This window comes from Vombatus ursinus, unplaced genomic scaffold (assembly GCF_900497805.2).
Source record: "Vombatus ursinus unplaced genomic scaffold, bare-nosed wombat genome assembly UNPS02014798.1, whole genome shotgun sequence".
NCBI lineage: Eukaryota > Metazoa > Chordata > Mammalia > Diprotodontia > Vombatidae > Vombatus > Vombatus ursinus.
Genome location: NW_020954576.1, coordinates 19,091,046 through 19,118,550, shown reverse-complemented (window position 1 = coordinate 19,118,550; position 27,505 = coordinate 19,091,046). Strand labels below are relative to the sequence as shown.

The 27,505-nt window shown below is 34.9% G+C and overlaps 1 protein-coding gene across 4 annotated transcripts in view; it reads right to left on the bottom strand.

Moving 5' to 3' along the window:
• The window catches only part of LOC114050142 (serologically defined colon cancer antigen 8 homolog), a 268,476-nt gene that overhangs the window by 139,956 nt on the left and 101,015 nt on the right, over positions 1 to 27,505 (bottom strand). For all 4 annotated transcript variants that reach the window (XM_027871737.1, XM_027871736.1, XM_027871735.1 and 1 more), the window contains one exon: positions 1,256 to 1,398. In XM_027871737.1, the coding sequence (XP_027727538.1) occupies positions 1,256 to 1,398 (143 nt within the window). The remainder of the gene's footprint in view (positions 1 to 1,255; positions 1,399 to 27,505) is intronic.

The window sequence follows — 27,505 nt, the reverse complement described above, 5'->3', positions numbered from 1 at the left end:
ACTTTAAATTTGCATTAAAAGAACAGTTATTATTCTGCATTATTAAGCAATTTTTTTCCTGATAAATTGTTTCAGTTATTGGGATTTTTCCAAGATATCACACATATATAGATGATATTATTTTGGATTTTTTTTTGTAAAAAGGAGCTTGGCATACCATTTGGATTATTATCATAACAAAATGTTTTGAAGAAAGTTTTATTTTAGCAGAAGTAAAGGCATCTTAACACCACCCAAAACTTTGGGAGGTTCATCAACCTCTAGAATATTTTTTCTCTCCAAATGCAGGCTGTTCAAGTGGTGCTTTCCTCCATCTGTTACTGTACCGTGTTCTGAATTATATTGTCATATTTAATGTAAAAGGGATCAGTCCCCATTTCATAGTTCAAATTCAACATGCTAGTGTGAATGGATGGCTGTTGTCTAACTGATTTTAGAACCTAATATCATGAAGATTTGTCACGTGTTTAGATACCAAGATTCTCTATAACACCAACTAGACCCTGAGATATATGAAGAATGTAGTTATTTGATATTCAAATGAAAAAAAATCTTATTAAAACTCAAAACATGCAGAAGCCACTAGGATGGAGGTTTGAAGAACTCAATACATTTATTTGATGGTTTTCTTTTCTTGTTTTAAAAATACATTCAGAATACTTGTTTCTTGGAATGTTCTGATCCTTTCTGGGGACCCATGCATATGGTACTGGAGTTTTATAATAAAGACCTTCATATCACACTACAAGTAACAATATAGCTTGCAAAACATTCTTAGCAAACACATTTTTCAATGGGTCAATAGCAGTAACAGCTTCATCTCTATATTTTATACCATCTACCACTCAAATTTTGCATCTTATACCTCTTTCTTCTCAATTTTCCTAGTACATCACATTGTGTTACAGCTATTTCCACATCAGAAGTATCCAGCATTCTTCTCTAAATGTTAACTCTGGTTCAAGCTCAGGTCTTTTAGAATTGGGGCACAAAGTGTGTCCTTTTGGCTGTTTTGAAAGTGAATCACAGAGACATGTGAGCCGTAGAGATGAAAGGTTGTGTTTTATATAAGCCACACTTATCATTCACATGTCTGGGTGTTTTGCTTCCACGTCTGCACGTTTCCTAATATGCCTGAAAGCTGTGCATGAAGCGAATGACTAAGACTGTCTGTAACAACTGCCTGGATGCCTGTGGAAAAAAAAAAGAGTAGAACGAACTTTGTGCTATGGCATTTAATAGGATTAGGGGGTACCTGGTGAGGTGCAGTTGGTGCTCAGCTTTGCCCAGCATTTCTGTCAGTTTTAAGCACTCATCTCTGGCTCTTGCTCCGTCCTGCTGTGCTTGTTCAATACGCTGCTTGCTTTCATTCAGTTCTAATTTCAGTTTCTCTATTTCCTTGGGAAAAAAAATCATCCGTATAAAATCAGTGCAGTCACATTTTAAATCACTTTTATTTTCAACATAAATATAATAAATGATGATTGGAAAATCTAGGCACCCTTCCTTTTTTTACGTCAAAGGGAAATGACTTGTCCAAAATGCAGATCAGTGAGATATTTTTTAGATTGTAAAATAAAGACTTATTTTTTTAATGAAATAATTAAGTAGGAAGCTATTTGCTATTCAATCCCTAGAACTTTACTTTTAATAATGTTCCCCCCCATACCACTATTTTAAAATTTAACATTTGTATATAGTGAAGTCGACTATTTCATAAACAGGGATTTATGTATGAAAAAATTATTTAATGTTTAATATTAATATTTTGAATGCCATATGAAAGAGGTAAAACATTTTAAGATGTTTCCTATAGTAATATAGGGTATTAAAATGGAACTCAGGGTACTAAATATTAAAAGTATTTCACAAACTAGAATTTGGACAAAACACTGGACACAAGTTCTTTTAAACATCAACCAGATATAGAGATTATTGAACTAACAATCTTGAAAGAAAATAAAAGAGCATTTTAGTTGTTCTGATAGAAAAGTTACCCTCTTCACTATATGAAAAATTAGCACATCCTAGTCCTTATTTTCAGAAAGTTACACCCAATTGTCATTTAAATGTCCCCAAACAAATAATACTCGGAATAATAATAAAATTTGAACATATACGTCTTAGTGTTTAATTTAAAATTTTTTCATAAAACCTAACAAGTATAGCTAAAAAATAAAATCTTTAATATAATTATCAAATCAATAAAACCACAAGATATAAATATAAAAAGAGAACCTATATTTTATAATCAGGCAAAGAGCAATGGGGAATGTAAACACAGAAGTACAAGATCCATTTGGAGAAAAAAGTCAGGATTAAGTATAAGAACTCAGAGTTTTGCTGTTACATGCATTTTCAAAACCTCTTGATTCCTTTATCCAAATTTTAAATTTCTGAATAATTTCCAACTATTATATTAAGTCCATTATGCAGAGATAAGCATGACATTTAATTAATTATTTGGATTTTCCTTTACTATTTGCTCTTCCTTTTATAATAATGATTCGGTTTCTCTTTAACAAAACCATAGAATACTTAGAGGAGTACGAAATAGACTTTGCATGCATACACTGGAATATTTAAAGGAACAGCACACATATATCATTTTCATTCAAAACAGAAGCAGCACAGAACATCAGAAAAAAGCTGGCTTTAGAGTTAGAAGACCTGGGTTCTCATCCCAACACTTCTGCTCAGTAGCTATGTCACAGTAAGGAAGTTGCTTGATAACTCCAAGTCTCAGGTTCCCTATCAGCAAATAGGAACAACAATACAACATGTGATTCACAGAATTTGCAAAGAGTTTTGTAAATTGTCAAGTTCCACATAAGTGTGAGCAACTAACAGCTTATCCTGCTCCTTACCTCACTTCACCATATTAGCTATTTTCTTTTTGTCCTTCATTTGGGATAGTAATTATAAATCAACCAAAAATTATTTATATTAAATTTTAATTGATTCAACTAAGTAAAATTAAGAAAAGAAAATAAGTATTATATTTGAACCATGTGATGGCTTTAAAACTTTATAAAATAGTCTTTCATTCAAAAACACTTAGTATTGCCTATATATAAAGATATTATGCTAAAAGCTTGAGGATTTTTTTTAAATTGGGCAGTTAGGTGGTGCAGTTAGGATAGAGTACCAGCCCTGGAGTCAGGAGGACCTCAGTTCAAATCCAGCCTCAGACACTAGCTGTGTGACCCTAGGTAAGTCACTTAATCCCAACTGCCTCCAAAACACAAATGAACATGGTACTTCATCCTAGAGGATGTTTATAGTGTAAAAACAGAAAGAAAAGATCTAGACATGTTAAAAGATAATGAATAATACAAGATACAATTGAAAAGTCAGATGAGTGGTACAAACAAAAAGTCCTATATACTTAAAGAGATCACTGTGGACTGCAGTAATTAGTGAAGACATTTGTGATCACCAGAGTTGGAAGGATTGATCAAGAACAGGCAGCTAAGACTGACAGATCATAGGGATGCTATAGACACAGCATAGCTGCAGTTCAGCAGGAAGATTGGGGACAAGAAGGACTGTGGACAGTTTGGTGGATTTAGAAATGACTGAATGAATGGAGCCAAAGAGCAGTAATTAAAGGAAGTGGGTCAGCCTAGGCAGAAGTTCATATTTTGATGATTAAATTTCAATATAATTAATTTCTTTTTGTAATCCTATTACATATTTTACTCATTCACAAACATTATTCTGATAAGAGATCCATAGGTTTCACCAGACTGCCAAAGGGTCCATGACACACCTGCAAAAAAAAATGTTAAGAACCTTTCACAGAGAAGGGGTGCCTGTAATGTTCTCTCCCTCTTCACCTAAGGAACATGGAATCTCTTACTTCTTTTAACACTCAGCTCAAACATAATTTTCTACCTGAAGCCTTTTTTGATCCCTCCAACAGCAAATGTGCTCCTTTCTCCTAAGCGATCTTGTATTCACTTAATATTTATTCTGTATATACTAATTAAGGAACACATGGTTTTCCTTGATAAAGTGTAAGGACCTTGAGAGCAGGGATTGCTTCATTTTTTCTGAATTCCCAGTGCCTGGCAAAAACTAGGCACTTAATGAAATCTTGTTGATTGATTGATCGGTTGAATTGGAGTAGTCCAAGGCTCTTTCTTTAGCATTATTCTCTTCAACATTTTTTATCAATGACTAGGATGAAGGAAGAGATGGCATACTTGTCAGATTTTTAGATAACAAAAATCTAGGAAGGACAGCTAACATGTTGGATGAAGGAAATGAGGCTGAAAAAGGTTTCAACAGTCTAAAATAATAGGCCAAATCTAAGAGATGCTATTGAATAAAGATAAATATAAAGGTCTACATTTGGATTGGGGGAAAAAATCAATGGTACAGAGATACAAGATAGGGAAGATCTGGTTAAACAACAATTCATGTGAAAAGGACATGGGGTTTTTGGTGGATGTGAACACAAAACAGATCAATAGTATGACTCGGCAGGCAGCAATAGTTAATGCTATCTTAGGTGACATTAAGAGAGGCACCGTATTCAGAAAAAAGGGAGATTACAGTAACAACAACCTCTGCCCTGATCAGACTAGAATGTCTTTTCATTTTTAGTGCCAAGTTTTAGTGCAACATTGGCAAGATAGTGCTCATAAAAAAAAGATAAAAAAAAAAAGCCCAGGATGATTAGGGGACTCAAAAATGAACCATATAACTGGTTAAAGGATATGGAGAATGTTTAGCTTCGAGAAGAGAAGATATAAGGGTGACACAATTATCTCCAAATATATGGAGGATTTCCATGGGTAAGATGTTAGGTTTACCCTGCTTGACTACAGAGAGCAGAACTAGGAATAACAACTACAGAGAGGCATAATGTGACATTGAAATATAAGGAAAATATTCCTTAGTTTTCTAAAATGGATTCCTTTGTGAGGTAGTAAGTTTCACATTTCTAGAGATCTGTATTGTCTGGATAACCACTTGTTAGGAATGTTGTAAGAGGGAATTCCTTTGTACTCCAGAACCTGTCAGTTGAACTGGGCCTTGAAGAATTGGGTAGAATTCAGGTATTACATAGGAGGAGAGAGGGTATTTTAAATGGAAAGACCCAAATAAGCAAAGGCAATAACTGAGACAAAAATGCAAAGAGTAATTTTTAGGCCACATAAAGACCAATCTCAGTCGAGTAGATGGTTTATATAGGACAACAATTAAAGATACAGGTAAAATTATTGAAATGAGGAAAGTGTTTTTGGGAGATAGTAAACAGACAAGTTTGGCTACCATTAAGGGGCTCTAGATGGGAAGAGTAGCGGAGAAAAGTGGAAAACTATGTTGGTGACTCTATGGTGAAGGACTTGAAATGATAAGTTAAGCATCTTATAGGATACATGGAGCTGCTTAAGGTTTTTGAATAGAAGAATGACATGGAGAGGTAATATTTATTTTAGTATCTTAGGAAGATTAGTCTGAAAATGTGGAGGAATATAGTATGAAGAGACTTGTAGTAGTACAGATATGAAGTGATGAGAGCCCACTACTAGGATGGAAAAGAAGGGAGATATGTGAAAGACAGTACAAAGACAGAATAGGTTTAAGGGACTAATTAAATATAGGAACAAGAAACTGGAAAGAATTAGCAATAATGCCAAAATTGTGAGTTCATTTGAGTGGGGAAAATTAACAGAAATAGGAAAATTCTAGGCTAATACTTTTTCTGAAAAAATCATTGAACTTCCATTCTTTATGATGACCACTGTCCAGACCCCATGGCTGGCAAGTTCGGTGCTTGCATATAAGAGTGGTCCACAGGTCACCAAACACTGGCAATTCAAATGAACATTTATATAACTGCTCCCCAGTGTGACAAACTTTTCCCTGCCTGAATTTCTCAACTCAATTCAACAAATATTTATTGTTATCTACCAAGTGTAAGTCACTGTGATAGAAGCCAGGAATACAAGCACCTATATTCTCTAGGCTCCTTTGTTCTCATGTCAGATACTCTGACTTGGTCCCTCTTGCTCCTCCTACAGGACAATTTTCAGATATAATCATCTCCTGAAAGAATCAGCTTGAATTGACTACCTGAGGCCCTCTGATGTTCCCTGTGAAGGGAAGGCTCCCTTCACCTTGGCCCATCGTGATCTCAATTACAGCTTATATTATTAGAGCTCCAACATGATAAAACTGTGACTTTATTCTTTAGAAATTTGGAAATAAACATAACTTTAGCTTATATTTAATTGTCAAATTGAGCTGTTTTTTCCCCAATATATGTCAGTAGATTTCTCGCCCTCCTCTGAAAGGTGTCAGCAATTTTATCTGTATTTAACAATTAAGGGAATGAGGTGATACCCATAGAAAGTGATTTGCCATGGGATACTTCCATGGATAAGAGATGAAAACTAGAATTCAAAAAGTTACTGATTAAATTTGGTAAAAGTACTTCCTCTCCAAAATAATACTAATAGTTAACATTTACACAGGGTTTCAAGGTTTGCAAAGTGCTTCACATGTTATTTCATGTTAGCATCATTTCTTAAAGTGCTGAATAAAAGTATACCATGAAATTTCAAATGACAAAACCTAGAGATATCTAATGATCAAGAATTTAGAGGATAGATCATAATCAGCTCCTTATTATCTGCGCCAACAACAGGGATCATTGGCACAGATAATCAAAATCAGCAAATAATCTGACCAGCTGGATCAGGGCTCTAGATCCACTCCCTCAGTGAGGGAAACTTGCCATGGCACCAACCCAGATGGGTGGAAGGAACTCTGCTGCCAGCAATGCCACTCTCCCATTGGCAGGATTCCCTTCTGCATTGCCCAATTGGGTCAGGACCTCATCCCTATTCCACATGGTGCCCTTGGGATAAGAGATGTGGCCTTCATACATGATGCATGTTGAATGTGGCACACTGCACCCTAGGTGCACAATTCAGCCACAACATAGAGATCTGGGTGACCTTTAGGAAAACCCAACGGGAAAAACCCAGATTACAAAAAAGAAACATTTAGGAAAGCATCATTCTTTTTTATACTTTAAACAAATATTGACCTTCAATTCCTTTAAATAGTGAACAATTCTAGTGAATTTAAAGTATTATAGGATTTCCATGGATTCAATTTATAGACAGGTTTTTAAGACTACATCAACATGTAAAGTAGAGATCTCCTCACAAATAAGAGCTGGATATATTTCTAGAGTCCTCAATGAACACATATTTGGAATCATCATTGAACCTTTGGAGTCAAAACTTCTACACTGATTTCACCTGTAAGTCTTGGAAAGAAACATCAGAAAGGAATAAATGTCTTAAGACACAATTCTAGGATTGAATATCACCTTAATAATATATAGAATGATTTTTTAACTAAAAAAGGAAAAAGTAGCATTTGAGGACCTTTACATTCTGATAGCTTTTATTTATCCCATGTATTAAACCCTTTATGACTCTTTTAAAAAGTTCTCTTACAGCCTCGGAGAAATCTTACAGCCTCTAAAATCAGTCTTTTACAATGAAGAGAAGAAAGGGAGGAGAAAAAGAGAGAGCAGAAAAGAAGGAGAGGGAAATATATAAGTGGAACTTTCAAGGGAATGAACCCAAGTCCTGGAAAGGGGAGCAAAACAAAACATAAATTATTAGAGCAATATGATGGATAAAGTAACAAATTTTGGAGCTACAACTATTGTAAATTTATTTCACATGAATCCATGAAAGACTTCTATGGAATTATCTGAAAATCTATGACATATAATGATGAAAATTACAACATGATAATTTAACAACTGAGAGGAAATTTTAGAAATTCTATTTAGCTTAGAGGTATTGATGAGGTTGAACCAATAAATTTAGTTCTCACCTATTGACATTACTACATTATTAATATATAGGTTGTTTTCACCCAATCAGCGACAAAAATTTGCTTTGTGTCTTGCCAAAATAAACTTATTACAAAGATAAATTCTTTATGGTCATTTATATGAGAACAAATCTATATCAAAGAAGTAGAAAGAACACTAATAACTATATGTTAAATATACTTTATAAATATTTCAAAAATCCCTCTACATCATCTGTCGCTATCTCCATTTCCTTCAATCTCTAAAAAATAGATCATCCTTCTACCCCCTTTTTGTGCCTTCAACGCCATTGCCTCCTATCACATTCTCTCTTCATCCTTCTTCACCTCCTTTTCTATTCCCCGTCCCTCTCTTTAACTGGCACGGAAGTCTCTTTGGTTGTTACTTAACTGTCCCCTCATATTCTTACTGCTGTGAGTATTCTACTTTTCAATTATCTAATTAACTATCCAATATTCCATTATCCAATATTCTTAAATTACTTCTTATATTCTCCCTGTAGAAAATGGTAGTTATTTATATATATTGACTTTGCTAAAATGACTCTTAAGGGCAAAAATGTCCTATTATTTATTGTTGTATGCACGACAAAATCTAAAACAATATCTCAAATTAATAAATTCACTCATTTTAATATTTGTTGCATACCTACAGTATTCATAGCACTGTATTAGACATAATGAAAAATACAAAAGTAGTTAGAGATAGTTTTTGTTCTTAAGGATGCCTAGGCCTACCTTTTGGCATGGGGAAAAGATTTAAAATACAGAGATGTTAAACAAAAGATAATAACTCTTAGTTGGAATAACAAAAATAAATGACTACATATCCTAAATTAATCCAACAACAAAGATTTATCAAATGTCTATATTAGGTATAAAGTACTGGGTTAGGTGTTGATTTTTATTAGGCAAAATCTCTATTGATAAGTCGCCCCATGGACAATTATCTATTTGGAGGAAACATTCCTAGGAAAATGCTTTAGGAATATTTGGGTGAAGAGTTGCTTGATAAAGCCTTGAAAGATATATTTTCTTGTTCTCATTACAACTTGGTGGAACTTTTCGCAACTAAGCTTTCAGTTTCATACTAGTGGAATCTAAAAATGAAAGATTTTCCCAGGGAGAAAAAGGTATCTCCCTTTTCATCTCCATCTTCTGACAACTATTCACCTTCTTTTCCTGTTACACCCCTCCAAAGATAGATACATTAACACAGAACACACACACACGTACACACACACACACACACACACACACACACACACACGCACACGCCCAATAGTTGGACATGGCACTTAAATCTCACACCATGGTTTCTCTACAGGTTTTCTAAGGGTATATGCATCTTCACATACAAAGCATAATAGAAAACAGAGACCAAATCTCCTACAAAGGAGGCCTGCTGCGTTTTAGTTTAGTTCTTATAGTATTTATTAGAATCCCTAGACATTAAAGAATGAAAACCTTTCTTAGTAAAAGCAGGAAAAAAACCACTAAGTCTTCTTTTGCTTTTAAGTAATTCAATTTTAGGGCTCAGGCTTAAGGTTTTATATAAAAATAGAAGTTTCAGAAAGTATTTTAATATACTTTGCAGACATCCACAATGACATTCATTAGTAGAAGATTAATGAAATGCTTGGGCAGCTAGGTGACTCAGTGGATGAAGCACTGGGTTTTGAATCAGGAAAAACCTATGTTCCACGTTGGTCTTAAAAACTTACTAGCTATGTGACACTGGGAGAGTCACTTAACCCTGTTTGCCTCAGTTTTCTCATCAGTAAAATAAGCTGGAGAAGGAAATAGCAAACCACTCCAACCCCAAATGGGGTCATGAAGAGTCCAGCATGACTGAAACAACTGGACAACAAATAAATGCTTACTGAGTTTAATTGTGAACTTATGTATATTTACAATATAAATATTCAGATCATAATATCTTAAGATTGGAAGGAACCATGAGTCATCTAGACCAATTTTCTACCTGAACCAGAAATTCCCTCAACAACATCCCTAACAGAAGACAGACACAGTTACATACATTCTTGGTGGAGCTGTGAACTGATATGACCATTCTAGAAAACAATTTGCATTTATGGTAAGGAAGTTTAACTAAACTGTATATAAAACCCTTTTGATACAGCAATTTCACTAACTAAGCCTATACTTCAAAGACAGGGGGAAGGTTCGATATATACAAAATATTATAGCAGTACCTGTTGCAGAAGTAAAGAACTGTAAAGAAAGTGGATTGTCATTGATTGGGAAATGGTTTAAATAAGTGGGAGGCTAAGTGGATGATTTCAAAGGTCCCTTTCAACTGTAAAGATTCTGTGGTTTGAATATAATTATTTCATGTAATTGCAAACTGTTTTCCAGAAGCATAGGAACAATTCCTAGTTCTGTCCAAAAAGAACTAGGCTCCTCGTATTCGGTTGTTGTTGAAAAGATTTCTGCATCAGGTAGAAGACTGAATTTGATGACTTCTAAGGGCCCTTCCCACTCTTAAGATTGTGTGGTTTGAATATTGTGCTGTAAGAAACTATGAATAGGAAGAGTTTGGATAAACTCAAGAAGGTCTTTCTGAATGGATTTAGAGTGACGTAAGCAGAACCAAGACAATAATTCACACAATGACCATCATAACTGTAAAACTTTTGAATTTTGGTTAATGCAACAACTAATCATGACTTCAGAGGCCTGATGGTTACATGTATGCTTTCTACCTCTTTACAGAGTCGGCAGAAAACAGTCGCAGAATGAGGCATATATTCTGAGACATTACCAATCTGTAGTGTCTGTTTTGTTCTATTATACTTATCTGTTTGTTACAAGGAAGGATTCTGTTGGAGTGAGGGAGAGGAAATCATTAGAAAATGATAATGATGTAAAAAAAGTTAATAAAATATTTTAAAAGAGAAAATAACTTCCTGGAGAGTATTTAGTGAGTCTCTCTGGATCTTTTCACTCACAGAGGGCTCACTACTTCAAAAAGTCATCCATCCTATTGATGCACAACTTTGAGCAGAAAATGTTGGGCCCAAATCTTCTCCCCCCTCCTGTGACTTCAATATATGTTTTGCCCACAAGATCCAGTCCAATCTAACAAATATTTATTAAGCACCTACTATGTGTGAGGTACCATGCTAATTGCCAGAGAGGCAAAGGTAAGAAGAAAAAGAAAAAAGAAACAACACAGAACCTGCCTTTAGGTCTACATTATATTAGGGGATGAGGGAAGGAGGCACAGATACAACACGTATACAAAAAAATAAAAACAAGGTAATTTGAGGAAGGAGAGAATACTGACAATTGAGGATATTGGGAAATACAAGTCCTATCTAAACTAACCTTTGAAAAATGATAGGGATTCTAAGGGGTTGCTTTGAACAGAGAGTACACTCTAGGCATCAGCACAGCCCTTGCAAAGGCAGGGTGAGAGATAAAAGTTGAATTCAGGGAATAGCTAGTGAGATGGTTTTGGTATAAATTATATCAAGGGAAGTAACATGAAGTTAATATGAAAAGGTAAGTAGAAGCAAGATCATGGCAGGCTTTGAATAGCAGAATGAGGAATATATATCTTATTCTAGAAGCAATAGGGAGCAAGTAAAGATTCTTGAACTGGCAAGTGACAAGGTCAGATGTGCCTCAAGAATATTCACTTAGAAACAGTATGAAAGAAGGACTGGAGGACTGAATCAGTGAGTGTAGCAGTAGCTTCCAGAGCTCTAACCTACATACGGTAAGGGGGCCAGACAATTGGTCAGAAGGAGATTACAGGGGTCCCTTTGCTGGTACTGGGTGAGGGACTCTGTCACGTTGCCCACACATGGATCTGGGCCACAGTCCTAAGTGGCAGTCCTGGGGGAGGAGGAGCAATAGCACAACACAGGGAAGTGGAGACCCCGGCCACAAATACAGGGTGGAAAAGAGTGCTTGTGGTTGTTCACAGAGCAGAGCACAGGCTAGCAGAGTAATAAACACACTTTTCTTTAGATTACACCAACTTGGAAGAACTGAAAACTTACAGATCCCCAGAACTGGCTCTGAAGGCAACAGGAAGAAAGGCCCCAAACTTAGGACAGAGACACCTCCTCCCCAGGAGTAGCCCAACTTTAACATCAAGTTAAAAGTAAAAAAATAAACTAGAAAAATGAGCAAACCACAAAAAAGGACATGACTATAGAAAGTTACCACGGTGACAGGGGAGATCAAAACACATAAACAGCAAAAGAAAACAAAGTCAAAACTATTACCTGAAAAGTTTAAAGAAAAATGTAAATTGGTCTCAGGCCCAAAAAGAATTCCTAGGAGAGCTCAAAAAGGATTTTAAAAATCAAATTAGAGAGGTGGAGGGAAAATTGGGAAAAAGAAATGACAGTAATAAAAGAAAATAATGAAAAAAGAGTCAACAACTTGGGAAAAGAGGCACAGCAATACCACAACTAGGTCTATATCCCTAAAAGATGAAAAACAAAAAAGAAAAGGACCTATATATACAGATATATTTATAGCAGTTCCTTTAGTAGTGGCAAAGAATTGGAAATTGAAAGGATGCCCATCAATTAGGTAATAGTTGAACAAGTTATGGTATATTATTGTGATATATATAATATACTATTATACTGTAAGAAATGATGAGCAGGATGCTCTCAGAAAAACCTGGAAGGACTTACATGAACTGAGGTAAAGTGAAATAAGCAGAACAAGGAAAACATTATACACAGTAACAGCAATACTATATGAGGAACAACTATGAATGACTTAGATATTTTCAACAATACAATGATCCAGACAATTCCGAAGGACCCACAATGAAAAATGCTATCCACTTCCAGAGAAAGAACAGCTAGAGTTTAATGCAGATCAAAGCACACATTTTAAAAACTATTTTTCTTTATTTTTTATTTTTTTTCAAATCATGACTAATATGAAAACATTTTGCATGTTTATGCATAGATAACCTATATCAAATTGCTTGCCTTCTCAATGACAGGGGATGGGTGAGAGGGAAAGGATTCGGAACTCAAAATTTTAAAAAACAAATATTAAAAATAAGTTTTACATATGATTGGGGGGGCAATAAAATAGTAAATAAATATATTACTACAAAAAATAAAAGAAAAAAAGGGCTAAAGAAAGAGAAACTGTAAACATAAGATCAATTAGAAGGCTATTTCAATAGTCCAGGAGAGAGGTGATAAGAGCCTTATGAAAGGTCGTGGCCAGAGGAGTGAAGTGGATACTTTCAAAAAGCTATTTATTATATCTATTTGATAGCCACATAAAATCAAAGTTCCAGTGCATATTCCTATCCTCTCTATTGCATTTTATATACTTACAGTTACCATAAACATTTCTAATTCTTTCAACCACTACTTTTATAACAGTTTCCACATTCTTCAACATTTCTGTTGCCTGCTTCTTGACGTAAGACTATGTCATTATTCTCCCAGGTAAAGTCTGGCTCTAAAACTGAATACAATACTTCATGCATTCTGACAAGGACAAAGTACAGTAGAACAATTAATGACTTCCCCTGTTCTGGACATGTCATTAATGTAGACTAAATTTTCATTAAACTTTTCTGGAAACACTTCACACTGTTTATTCATATTGAGCTTGTAGTGAACCAAAATTTCCATGTTAAAAATTTCCTCTTGTATAAACAAGTTAGGTCACCTTTATTTTTGCATCTCTGTAACTTATTTTAAGTTAAATGTATATGTTTAAACTTAACTTTACATTTATCTTTGTTAAATTTCATCTTCTCAGTTTCACTGTTTTAACCTTTGAGTATTTTCTAAATCTTGATTCCATCATCCAACAATATTAGCTATTGCTCCTAGAATTATGTCTGCAAACGCCTCAGGGCAACCAAGGTGTCAAAAATATTGTACATAACATTCCCTTGATCTTCCACTATGGCGATGTTTTAAATCATAGCATGCACATATATATTGTCCATTTGTCCTTTTGTATATGAATATAACATCACTTATAGCATTGCTATCTGTATATGTGAACATAAAGGCAGCTGAGTGGCTCAGTGAATAGGGGGCTGGACCTGAAGTCAGGAAAACTCATCTTCCTAAATTCAAATCTGGTCTCAGACTCTTACTAGCTGTGTGACCCTGGCCAAGTCACTTAAGCCCGTTCAATTCATTTTCCTAATCTGTAAAATGAACTGAAGAAGGAAATAACAAATCACTGCTGTATTTTTGCCAAGAAAACCCCAAATGGGGTTTAAATATGCTATCCCTTGACTTACAGCCACAGCCAATATTTGACAAGATGACTTTTGGGATAGTGATTCACTAAGTTTCTAGCCCAATGCCTCACTATTCTATTGTCTCAACACTGTTCAAAAAGCTATGCCAAAGGAATCCAAAGGCTGCCACATCCCACTGCGCTGAAAAGGCTCGGGAGTACAGGCTTAGTGATAGATTCTGTCTGTTTTTCCAAGACCAGTCTAGCTAATTTTGGAGAGGCTCAGCACTAGGAGGCTAGACACCAGTTGATGAATTATTTTGATGTCAAAAATTTATGCAAACTCTCTACTAATGTGGAGGTGTTAAGATTTGCTAAGTATTGAAGTAAAAAAAAAAGTATGATAAAAAGTCATTTGGCTTTTTTTCCTCTTCAAAAGAAATTTTTGATTAGTTATGGCAATCATCAACCCAAAATAAGAAATTATTTTCCATTTGAAAAATAAAGACATCGTCACTGGGAATTCTAGGTCTTTTTCATTGATAAGGCTCTCAACAGATATTGCTTATAAGTCCTAAGAGTCATGGAAGAGAAGAGGCTGCCTTATATCTATAGTGGAATGGGAAAAGGGCCTGAGTTGCTACTACATGTTTTTTATGATCTATATTGGTTTACAAATTAAAACTGTTACTTTTACAGGGCTTAATTATATTTAATTTTAAAAATCAGATTAGGCCTAACTGATTCAAAGTGGTAATAGCCTTTTTTGAGGCCATTTCAAAAGTAGCAATCTCATTATAATAGTGACATTCAAAAGAAAAATAAAATATAATGATATTCCCCTGAAGTCTATATGAAAGAGAAAAAAATAGAACTTTTCTAAAGGGGCACAAAAAAGAAGATGACTAAGGAATTCCAAATCTTTTACAAAAACCAAGAAACTGTTTCATGTGTTTGCTTTTCTCATTAAAGAGAAATAACTTCATTAAAGCACAAGTAGAAATATTCTTAAGGAAAATATGGTCTATAAATGTCTCTTCATCACCAAATCATAGGGAAATTGATTTTAGCATGCTAAAGGAATTGCTTTTTTAGTGGTCAGTTTTCATCTGGCATCTTGGTAAAGGGAAAAGAATGTTGGATTTGAGTCAGGAAGAGAAGAGGTTTTACATCCTTATCCCTGATACTTACTAAGAATGTGACTACGGGTAATTACCTTAATCATTCTGACTCTCAATTTCTTCATTATAAAATGGTGATCATAACCTCAGAGATTCAGGGGTCCAACCACCTCATTTCAGAGATGAGGAAAAATAGACCCAGAGAGATTATATGACTAGTGATACCTGCAGTACTCAAACCACAGGTTCGTTTTGTACAAACATACATACACACACACACACACACACACACAAATACCTGCAGTATTTAAATCACAGAATTGTTTTGTATACACACATGTAATATTTTCCAAACATTAAAATGTTTTATAAATTTTAGCTACTAATAGTATCAAATAGTACCAAAATTGAATAAGATTGGGGGGAGGGGGAGCAATGAAAGCATCCCCACACTAACATGTCTTTCTCAAGAGACTCTCTGCACTCTTCTCTGGAAGAGGATAAATAGGGACGCAAGAAGCGCTTGGTTCAAAGTACAAGCCTGTCCTTCACAGACATCAAGTACCTGAGCTGCTATAAAATCACCCTCTCTTTAGCCATCTACAAACAGTGGTTCTTCCTTGTGCTGGATGTTCTGCTTTACTACCTTTACTCTCCAGAAGCTGCTAGAAAGTGGATCAAGCACCAGACCTGGAGTCACAAAGACCTAAGTTCAAATCTATACTCAGTCTCTTGCTAGCTGTGTGATCATGGGAACGTTGTTTAACCTCTGCCTCAATTTCCTCATCTATAAAATGGAAATAACAGCAGCAAATACCTCTCGGAACTGTTGTGAGGATCAAATGAGATAATGTTTTTAAAGCACTTTGCAAATTGGAAAGCTCTATGGAAATGTTGGTGGTGTTATCATTATTATTTCTATATTTTACATTGTGTGAGACTACTGGAAGAAAGGCGAGATTTAGAGAAAAATGCTTCTTCAGATGGAAGGAATACTGGGTAAATAGGTGGTACAGTGGAGAAAGCCTTGAACCTGGAGTTGGGAAGACCTTACTTGAAATCTAGCCTCAGATACTTCCTAGGTATGTGACCCTGAGCAGTCATGTAACTTCTGTCTCAGTTTCCTTAAATGTAAAAACGGGGATAATAACAGCACCTAACTTCTAGGGTTTTTGTGAGGAGCAAATGAAATTTTATATATGTATGTATATATATATATATATATATATACACACCTTTAAAAGTCTTAAAGATAAGGGCTGAAATAAGATAAATGGGAAGCGGAAGAGAAGGGAATAAATATTCGTAGAGGGCTTACTTTATGCCTGGCACTGCAAAACGCTTTACAAATATTATCTCATTTGATCCTCACAAAAATCCTTGGGGGTAGGTGCTATTATTATCCCTATTTTACACCTGAGAAAATGGAGACTGACAGAGTTTAAGTGAATTGTCTAGGGTCACACAGCTAGTAAGTGTCTGAGGCCGCATATGAACTCAGATCTTCCTGATTCCAGACCCAAAACTCTATTAACTGCACCACCTAGATGCCTCAAAGCAATGGAAACTTACAATGAATAAAAGGAATTTGAAAGGAAAAAAAAAAGAAAGAGAACCCAAAGGGAAAATTTTAAGATTCACATAAGGCATAAGAAAACAATTCTATAATTTATTATTGCCTCTAACTAAACATTCTATCCAAGTCCTCAATGCACAAATTAATAAATATTTTAATGTACCCCACCAACTCTTAAAACAGAAACATTTCTCCCTATAAATCCCTGCCAAAAAAGCAAACTCAACAATTCATTTATTTGGCATGACATTTTTCCCTCCCATCTTAGCATTTAATGGGATATAACAGAGAATGGAAATTGTTGTGAATTTATTACAACACTACTCTTCAGCTTTAGTATAAATTAAATTCAACACCATGATATGGTTAGTATGGAGGTACCTATAATCATTTAATTATAAAATTTCCAGTATTCTTATCAAGTAAAATCCAACCAACACATTTTTATAGTTTGCTATGCTGTATGATGATTTAGTTTCATTATCTATAGAACCACAGACTTATTCAATTCAACTGAAAATGAGTCAATCAAATTAGTAAAAAAAAAAAGTACTTATTAAACACCTGCTCTGTTCCAGGCACTATGCCATGTATGCACTGGAGATATAAAGAAAGGCAAAAGTGCAGTCCCTGCCCTCAAAAAGCATACTTTCTAATGGGCAGGGGAATATGCAAACAATTGTGTATTAGCAAAATATCAACAAGATAAAGTTGAGCTATTAATAGGACAATACTAGTATTGTGGGGGATCAGGAAAAGCTACTTGTAGGTTAAATCAAATTACACTATGAAAATAATGAGTCCTTTTGCCTAAGCCAATGCTATTTTGGTTAATACAATTAGAAACCGATGAAATTTCTCTCTACAAATTAGCAGGATTTTTAAATAGAATTTTGCAAATAATTACAGAAATATGTAAATGACACTGTAAATATATCATTAACAAATGAAAGTATTTTAGTAAAAGATGTCTTATCAAATATCAAACTTGAAAATGTTTTCATATATACATAAAATTTCTTAAAATTAGAAAAGTTGAAAATATTTCCTTTCCCAAGATGATTTTTTTTGCAACAGGTAAAATAAAAACATGCTTAAACATGAGAAATTTATTACTCATTACAGGTTTTGGCATATATATTTGATCTTTTTTTGTTGCTGAGGAGATTTACAAAATTTTACATTGAGGTTTAAAATACTTAAAGGGGAACTACTCCAATTTCTATATTAGTCACCTAATTGTAAAGTGAAAAAGTCTCTCAATTGATATGATTACTACTCATGCTGTGTAATGTTTGTCATGTAGAAATGCAATTAATTCCATTTTTCTACAAATAATGTCCTTTAAAAGTAAACATAATTAAAGGAATAAGAACCAAATGATTAGGTGCCCTTTTAGAATCAAAACATAATAGTTGGGGTTAGAGCTAAATAAGGATTACTGATTATTGTAAAAATCACAATAAATAGCAAAAGGGAGATTAGCCATATTGTCCTATGAATATTCTAACTGTAAACATTAAAGCTGAGGTATTTTGCCATCAGGTAAGAAAAACAACTCTAAGGAAAAAGATGGAGTCTCTTGTCAGTCCATCTGAAATTCTGGAATATTTTCCTAAACTTTGCTTTGTAATAATTAAATAAACTGATCTCAATATTCTTTTTCAGATTGAGTAGATTAGAAACCTATTACTAGCCACTGTTTAAATAGCAGCTTCCTGGGAAATAGCAGTTAAAATTTTATAAGGTGACATGAATCCTAAGGCCTTAATAGTTTGGGCTCATTTCATATCCAATTTCCAAAGATTCTAATGCACATTATTGGTATGGTCACCAGAGGTCCTTTTCCTTAAATACTATATGCAGACACACACACATACACACATATATCTATACATACACACATACACACACATATATGTATACATACATATATTATATATATATAAATATATGTACACACACACACATACACACACACTTTTTTAAGCAAAAGGCATCCTAAAGCATCAGGAATACAGACTTGGCTATGTTAAAACTTTGTAACATGGGATTCTGTTGGTCAATTGCAATAGTTCTCTTTTTTTTGGAAATGGAGAATCAAAGATTTCAAGACTCAGAAAAGGTCTTAGAGATTATGTTGTCCAGTGTTGGTGAGGTTTAAGTCATTTGCCTAAGATTAATAGCTAAGTCTGAACTAGAAACTATGTTTTCCCATTACTGGTAATTTCTCATAAATGTTTCTAATTTATCCTCAATGGCTTTATCCTAAGGAAGGGCATATTTTAACTCTTCTCTAAGCTACATTCAAACTACTGATAATAGGGATCCCTTTCTATTTCCCCCGGACTTCATAATACATTCTAAAAACCACCTTACATTTTAAAAAATCTGAATCAAGATGAGATCAAGTGCCTTTTATTCACATTCTTTTCCTGCTGCTACTTACAAGTGCCTAGTTAAATAGAATGCTAGTGTTTCTGTTCTGGCAATAAAATTTAATCTATACTGCTTCAATTGTAATAACAAAAGTGTACTCTAGACAATAAAAACTTAGAGTACTCTATTTTAGAAATCAATTTTTGAATGTAGAATATCCAAACTAATGAAATTATGCCTACCTTCCAGATTCCACTCCTTTAAGCTGCTATTAAGTGACACAAGATTGATCTTCTTCCACTGGAAAACTAGACAACTTACCCTTATTTTGGTTGGAAGGTTTCACCAATATTAATGAGATGTTCATTTGTGAAGAAGGAACAGCAAAACTTAATAATAAAACAAGATTTATTTTTAGGGCCATAATTGATGGGGGGGAAAAAACCTTCTGTACTAAGATGTACTAAAACATGGCATACATGATCTCACCTTATGGGGAATTTTTAGAAATTCACTTTAACTCTGGGTTTTATAAATATTTCTGCAAATTCTACTCTGGGAACTCAGATTTTTTTTCACTTAAAGCTAAAAAATGAACTTCCCCTTCCCCCCATAAATTGATTCAACAATTTCAATAATCATGGTTCTCTTTCTATATTGTGCCTCCTCAGCTCCAAAGCAATTTTCCACCTCAACCTAGAAGACTAGGGAACTAAAGTCATTTATGAATTATTGAGGGGCCTTACCAGTGTTCCAACTACTTCTTCCTCCCCTGTCCCACATTAAAAGTTTAACAGTGCTCCAATTTGACATTTCTTTAACCTATACCACTCAGTTCCAGATAGGAATAAGAAAAACAATGTCTTAATTATTTAAGTTAGACAATGGTGGTAGGTGTGAAGGAGAAGTGGTAGTAGAAGAGCTGTGACAATAAACAACAGTAATAGTGATAGCATTGGACCAGATCCATGATTTTGCTGCTGTAAGGAACTCTTATGGAAGAAACTTCTACCAATGCCCATGGATTCCTGCATGGTAGCTTATCTAATTTTAAGGAGTTCCCTTAGAGGTTAAGTGATTTGCCTATGGTCCCATAACTAGTATATGCCAGAGATCAGACTTGAACCCAGTTCTCCTTAGAGATAGCTAGGTAATTTATTGGCTATAACACAAGATGTGGAGTCAGGAAGAACTGAGTTCAAATCCTAGCTTAGATTTTAATAGCAGAGTAACTCTGGGCAAGTTACTTAACCTTTTTTAGCCTCGACTTCCTCAAAAGCATGTTTCAAGGGGTTGTTGCAAAGGTAAATGAGATAATATACGTAAAATGCTTTGCAAACTTTAATGTGCTATCCAAATGTTAGTTGTTATTAATATCATTATCATTACTCCTGACTCTGAGGTCAGATCTTTGTCACTATGCCACACTGATAATTCATATATATGTATCACTTTGAGATTTATAAAGTGTTTTTCCTGTGAATAGGGTAAATATTAATGCTTCCATTCCCCAGATAAGAAAAATTAAGGCTGAGAGGTTACATAATTTAACTATGGTCACACACTATTAAATATTAGAGAGAGGATTTGAACTTAAATGTGGACTTTAAGACTAATGTCCTTTCTTCTGAACCTCTCTATAAATATGGTACCTACTTCAGTGGTCACATTGGTCCTTCCTTGATGTATTCAAAATGTATAAACATTCTACTGAAGAGCTTTAAACTGAACAACACAGTAAAAAAATGAAATGACCTTTTAGGCTATTTTAAATCGGCATTTTGATAACATGACTATCATATCAACTCTTCTGAAATAATTCTGAGCACTGCACTGACTAGCATGACTTCTTCCATCTCACTTCCCCCCTCCTATGCACACGCACATTACCAAGTTCCCCACTGGCAGACCACTGTGCTTGTCAGGAGCTGTTCAGAGTACCCGCGTGAATTTGTGAAAGTTTGGAAAAAGCAATTGAAGAGGCATGAAAGGTGGTTTACTTCTTTGATGAGAGTAAATGCAAGAGTAAATATCTGCTCACCTTCCGTATTCATCAAAAAGTCTGGTCTTGGGCATTTTTACAAAGATAAAAATGCACAGAAAAGCCCAGATCACCTAAAGAAGACAACCACTAGAGAAAAAGCCTTAGAGAAATGTCTAACCTGGAGCTGGTCCTCATTATGAAGACAATTTCCTCATTTTCTAGTATGTGTGGACCCTTAAATCTCCATGGAAGTCCCACTTATGTCATGTCCAACTTCATATGAAGGTGACTCTGGGCTCTCTAAGGCTGAGTCAAGTGACACATAAAACTCCGGCAGGTGGAAAGTGATTTAAATAGAAGTCTAGTGAGGAACTACAGATCTATCCTTTTTGGTCCAGTCTAGTTAAATTAAGAAAGGCACATTACTAGAAAGCTGGCCAAAGCATGTTGAGTTTTTCCTCCACAGCTACTCCTGAAGAACACCTAACTAAGGTATGACATTGGTAGAGTAAAAAATGAAACTGAAAGAAACAGGCAGGGATCTTTGAAGTATCTAAGTAAGTGCATGGAACATCATGACAAGTTTGCTCTGTGGTCATTCATTATGAAATGTGCATGTCTTCAATATATGCCACAGGACTGTTTTGTTGACCACCTCCTTCCCACAATCAAGTTTAAAGACTTGGATCAGTTTACCAAAAATGTTAGAACCTATAACAAATGTTAGTGCTTTAAAGAACATACAGATGTGGTTCTAATCATTAAAATATAATTTCTAATAAAAGTTATAGGAGAAGAGGCAGATGGATAGGAAAGAATATGCTATGTACCCATCAAGGACCAATACTCCAAAACCAGACACCTTGCAGTCACTCATTAAGATAGCCTCTCCAGGCTGCACTCTGGATTCTCTACTCTCTCTCTAGCACAGAAACTTCTTCATCCTGGAGGTTCACTCTTGCCCTGGAATTCTCATATTGGAAGTAATTTCCACCATCCTATTCCATTCTTTTCTTTCCAGGAGATTGCCTCCTCTACCATCCTCACTCACTTTTCTTCAATACAGTGACACCAGTCTCCTCGTTGTTCCACAAATAAGACACTCCATCTCTTGGCTCCAAGCATTTGTTTTTCTGGCTGTCCTCCATGCCTGGAATATTCTTCCTCCTTATCTCTACCTCTTGACTTTCCTGGCTTCCTTCATGTCCTATATAAAATCTTTCTTTCTACGTGAAGTTTTTCCCAATCTCTTTTGTTTTTGTGCCTTCTCTCTGTTAATGATTTCCTATTTGTCATATATATATATATATATGTATATGTAGCTTATTTGTACATATTTGTTTACTTGTTTTCTCCCCTATTAAATTGTGAGCTCCTCGAGGGCAGGAACAGTCTTTTGGCTTTCTTTGTAACCCCAGCACTTGGCAAAGTGCCTGGCATATAGTAGGTGATTAAAAAATACTTACTGAATGACTGCAAGAAAACTATCTGCCAAACTCTTTTTGTGAAACAAATAGTCCTAATAACTAAATCACAGAAAGAGAAAGTAAAGAAAGAACTATAACGTATCACTAATTAATAGTGGTTCAAAAATTCAAAATAAAATCCTAGCAAAAAGATTACATGCCCGTCTTTAGGCATCCCCTCCAGTGTTGATTTTTCCCATTTTTTGTAAAAAATATACACATATACATATTCACTTTGACCAAGTTCTATTTATACTAGGTATGCAAGGATGGCTAAGCATTTGGAAACAACATAATTGACCATGTTAAAAACAAAAACTTCTGGTTATATCAAAAGAGCCAGAAGAAATCTTCAAAGAAATACAATATTTATGACCCAAATTCTACCATTCAAAGGCATAAAAGAGACATCTTGTTAATATAAAAGTATATTAATAACATTAAAACTATTTCCATTTCTAATAGGGAAATATTAAAAACTTCCCCAATAAATACAAGACCAAATCAAGGATTTAACCCTTTAACTATGGCCATCTGACACAATTTAAATTTGTAGTGATGGCAATAAGGACATGAAAGAAACTAAAGGCATAAATATGGGCAAAGAGGAGACAAAATTACTGCCATCACTAGCACAGCAAATTGGCCAAGATTATAAATCAAATATGCCTCCTTCCTTCTATAAAGAGGTGGTGACCTATGGCTATAGAATACTACATGTACACTTGATGTACCTGTTAGTACATATTCTTGTCCTGCATTCTTCCTTCCTTCTTTAAAAAGTCTTTGTTAAAGGGATGGGCTGCTGAGTAAGGGGTGGGCAAGTGTCATATTTGGAAATTGCAAGGATATTTAAAAGATATTAACAAAATAATTTCAAAGATAATGTGAAAAAATGTTTGAAAATTCATAAAACTGTAAGATAGGAAGAGACATGTATTCCTCACCTATTTTTGAATTACAGATACATCAATGATGATGGAGTTATTAACACATTCTATCATTCCAAAAAACTATTTAGAAATATGGCACCAAAGTCACTAAACTGAAAACGGTATGGATCTATATCCTCTGACCTAACAAAACCACTAAGTATATACCACCCCCCAAAGAGGTCAAAGACAGTTGGAGAGTGCAGGTATGTATAAATATATTTATAGTAGTACTTTCGGGTTATAGCAAAGAATGAGATGAAAAGTGGGTGTCCATCAACTGGGCAATGGCTGAACAAAGAAATTGTGGTATATGAATTTAATTGCTTTGTAAGAAATGATGAATAAAAAGAATTCAGAGAAACTTAGGAAGGCTCAGATGAATACATGCAGGGCACAAAGAGCAAAACCAGGGCAATGATTCAGTAGCAACAAGAACTGTGATAGAAGCAATGACCAATCTTGACATTGGCAGATTGATGATGAAACCTGCTTTCTGACCTCTGGCAGAGACATCAAAGTCTAAAGGTGCAGAATGAGACATGCCTTTTCAGACACTGTCAATGAGTTAATTTGTTCTACTTGACTCTACTTGCTGTAAGTGAAGGCTTCTATTTGGGTTTGGCAGTGGATTAGTGACAAATGATAGAGCATTAATAAAACATTAAAATACACAGAAGAAAAAAAAACAAGATCAGAAGACATAAACAGGCTAATTTAGTTACTACCTTGCTAAATTTAATTAACACTTTTGAAAAGTGAGCTTTATGTAACAGAAGTTTGTAGTTTTGTATGTAATCATCATTTTTTCCATATGAAATGTCTATATTTGCTTATTCTTAAATTCATAACAAAAGAGAAAATTTTTAAACGAGAAAAAAATGAATTAAAAGAAAACAAAAAAAGCAAGCAAGCAAACATACCTCTCTTTGGTTCACTGACAGAGAACTCCCAGATGAGGAAGCTCCTTCCATCAATGCAGATTGGTACCGTTCCTGGATTTTATAGTCTTAGAGAATTGCCTACAGCAGAGATGCCAAACTCAAATAGCAACAGGGGACCACAAGACCACAGAACCATATATAAGGATCCTTGCAGGCTACAACACATTAACTTAGAAAATCATATGTTCAAATTATCTAAGTTTCATTGTATTTTTATATATTTTATAAATATTTCTCAATTACTTTTTAGTCTGGTTCCCCCAGCACATGGGAGTGTTGTAGCAGAAGTAGCTTGGGGCCTCCTGTTAGGCACCTCTGTTCTAGAACACCGAGTAATCTCTCACCAATTGTATAATTAGAAACAATGGGTATGGATTGATCTAGATGAACCTGGAGGTCCCGTCCAACTTTAAGACTCTGTTATATAAGGAAGACTAAAAGATATTTCCAAGTTCACTAGATGAAAATATTTGTGCTACATAAAAGTAATTTCTACATTTTAATTGGATTTTTAAAAATTGTGTCTTTTAGGTAAATCCTATGAGTATATCAAAGATTCAGTTTATGTGCATCAAAGCAGCATCAATGGTAGAAAATGACATGGAATAATGTAGTATTCTATGTAAAACATAACCTATATATGTAAAAGTCTGAACTTGGGTTAATGACAATAAAGAAGATACAACTATTACGATATTTATTAGTGATATTTGTAATTCTACTGTAACTTTCTGTTTAAATGAAAACCTCGTAAGTCATTTTCTCCTTGACACTAAGAGATGATACACTTGAATTATTTAATTACAAATTACACAAGTCTTAGATTTCCTGGCAGGGACCTAGCCTCAGTCAATATTTTCACAGGATGAGAGTTCTCAGGAAGCCTCTGTATTTGCTACTAAACTCATAAATGGTTATATTCTTTCCAATGTGAAGACAAACAAGCCTCTAATTAATGAATGCTCATAGTTATCTTTGTTATGGAAACATTGGCCAAATTCTATCTTTAGCTATTAAACACAATTTTATAAAACATACACAAAAAAGTTAAAGCAACACAGCAGTAAAAACACACACACACTAATGCACAACAGGAACGATGCGAGGCACCAGGATATAAAGAAACAAAGCGGCCACAACTTCTCTGGACCTTAGTTTATAGGCCTCTCCTATAAAATGAGGCAGTCAGACTAAATTAACTATAATATCCTTATCCCTTCTCATATTCTGTGAGGATATTTAGACCAATACTTGCCAAGTCATGCTCCTAGGAAGGTCACTCGATTTTCATATATGGCTTTTGAAGCAAGTAAAGCAAATATTCCAATCTTCCTCAAAGGAAACAGTAAGCTCAAAGGAAACAATGAGCTCCTAAATGAGCCTGACTTCAATCCTTGGAAAAATTCCAGAATGTATTATGAAAGAGATGGTTTTTTAATATCTAGAAAAGGAAGTAGTGATCTGGCTTCTGCAAAAACAGATCAAATTATACTAACATTATTTCCTTTTCTGACAATGCTATTCTGCTGAGAGATCAACAACACTATTCCTCATAATAATCAATTGCAATTCTAGAGGACCTATGATGAAACATGCTGGCAGAGAAGTGATGGATTCCAGGTACAGAATGAGACATTTTTTTGGACATGGTCAACATGGGAATTTGTTTTACTTAGAGGCATATTTGTTGCAAGACTTTACTTTTTCTTTTTTTTTTTTTCCAATGAGGGGAGAAAAAGATTTTTATTTATTGAAAAAAACTACTTTTAAAAATCAGTTCAAATTCCGTCCTCTATAGGAGGACTTTTCTGATTGCCCTTGCTACTAGTGCCTCTTCATTCAGGGTTACCTTGTATGGTTTTCATTTGTGTCATATCAACCCCTATGTGTATGTATTGTTTCCTCTTGTAGGATCACTGTGCTTTTGTTTTTTGGATCCTTAGTGTTTAGCACATAGTACCTCGTGTATAAATCCTCAATGAATGGTTGTTGTTGATTGATTTTCCAAGAAAGTTTTAATTCTGTTTCTGAACAAACAACATCCTTTGTAATTTGGCAGGAGAGTTCTGTCTCAATGCGGTGAGAGCAAAACACAGTAAAGTGCAAGCAATGCCCCAGCAAGACAGTAGCAGGCCTTGCTCTGGAAGCCAGTAGCCCGGCCTCGGGAGCAACTGAACTGGCAACAGGAGGTTCCAGAGCTCTCAGCCTAAAGATGGTAAGGGAGTTAGACAACTGGTCAGAGTGAGATTACACGGTCTCTCTGCTGGCATTGAGTGCAAAACTCTGTGGCATTGCCCATGTGCAGATCTGGGTCGCAATCTTAGGTCACAGTACCAGGGTGAAGAGGAACACTAACACACTAGAGCTTGCTCTCACAAAGGAGTGGGGACCCTGGTCATATCTGGCTCCAGGGTGGAAAAGAATGCTTGTGATTGCTCACAGACTAGAGCACAGGCCAGAAGAGCAGTGACCACACCTCTTCTTAGGTGATTCTACCTTAGAAGAATTGAAAACTTACAGATTCCCAGAACTAGTTCTGAAAATGGCTGGACAAAAAACCTGAAGCTTGGGACAGCGGCCCATTCACCCTGTAGTACAGTCCAACTTTAACATCAAGTGAAAAATCAGAACATGGGCTGGAAAAATAACAACAACAACAAAAAAGAATATAACCAGATAAAACTACTACGGTGACAGGGAAGATCAAAACACAAACTCAGAAGAAAACAACAAAGTCAAACCTGTCTCATGCAAAACCTCAAAGAAAAATGTGAATCGGCCACAGACCCAAAAAGAATTCCTAGAAGAGCTCAAAAAGGTTGTTAAAAATCAAATAAAAGAGGTAGAGGAAAAAAATAGAGGAAAAAATGAGAGTGATAGCAAGAAAAGCCTGAAAAAAGTCAACAGATTGGTAAGGAAGGCGCAAAAAATACTGAAGAAAATAACACCTTAAAAACAGAGCAGGCCAAATTATAAAAGAGGCACAAAAATCCACTGAAGAAAAGAACTCCTTAAAAA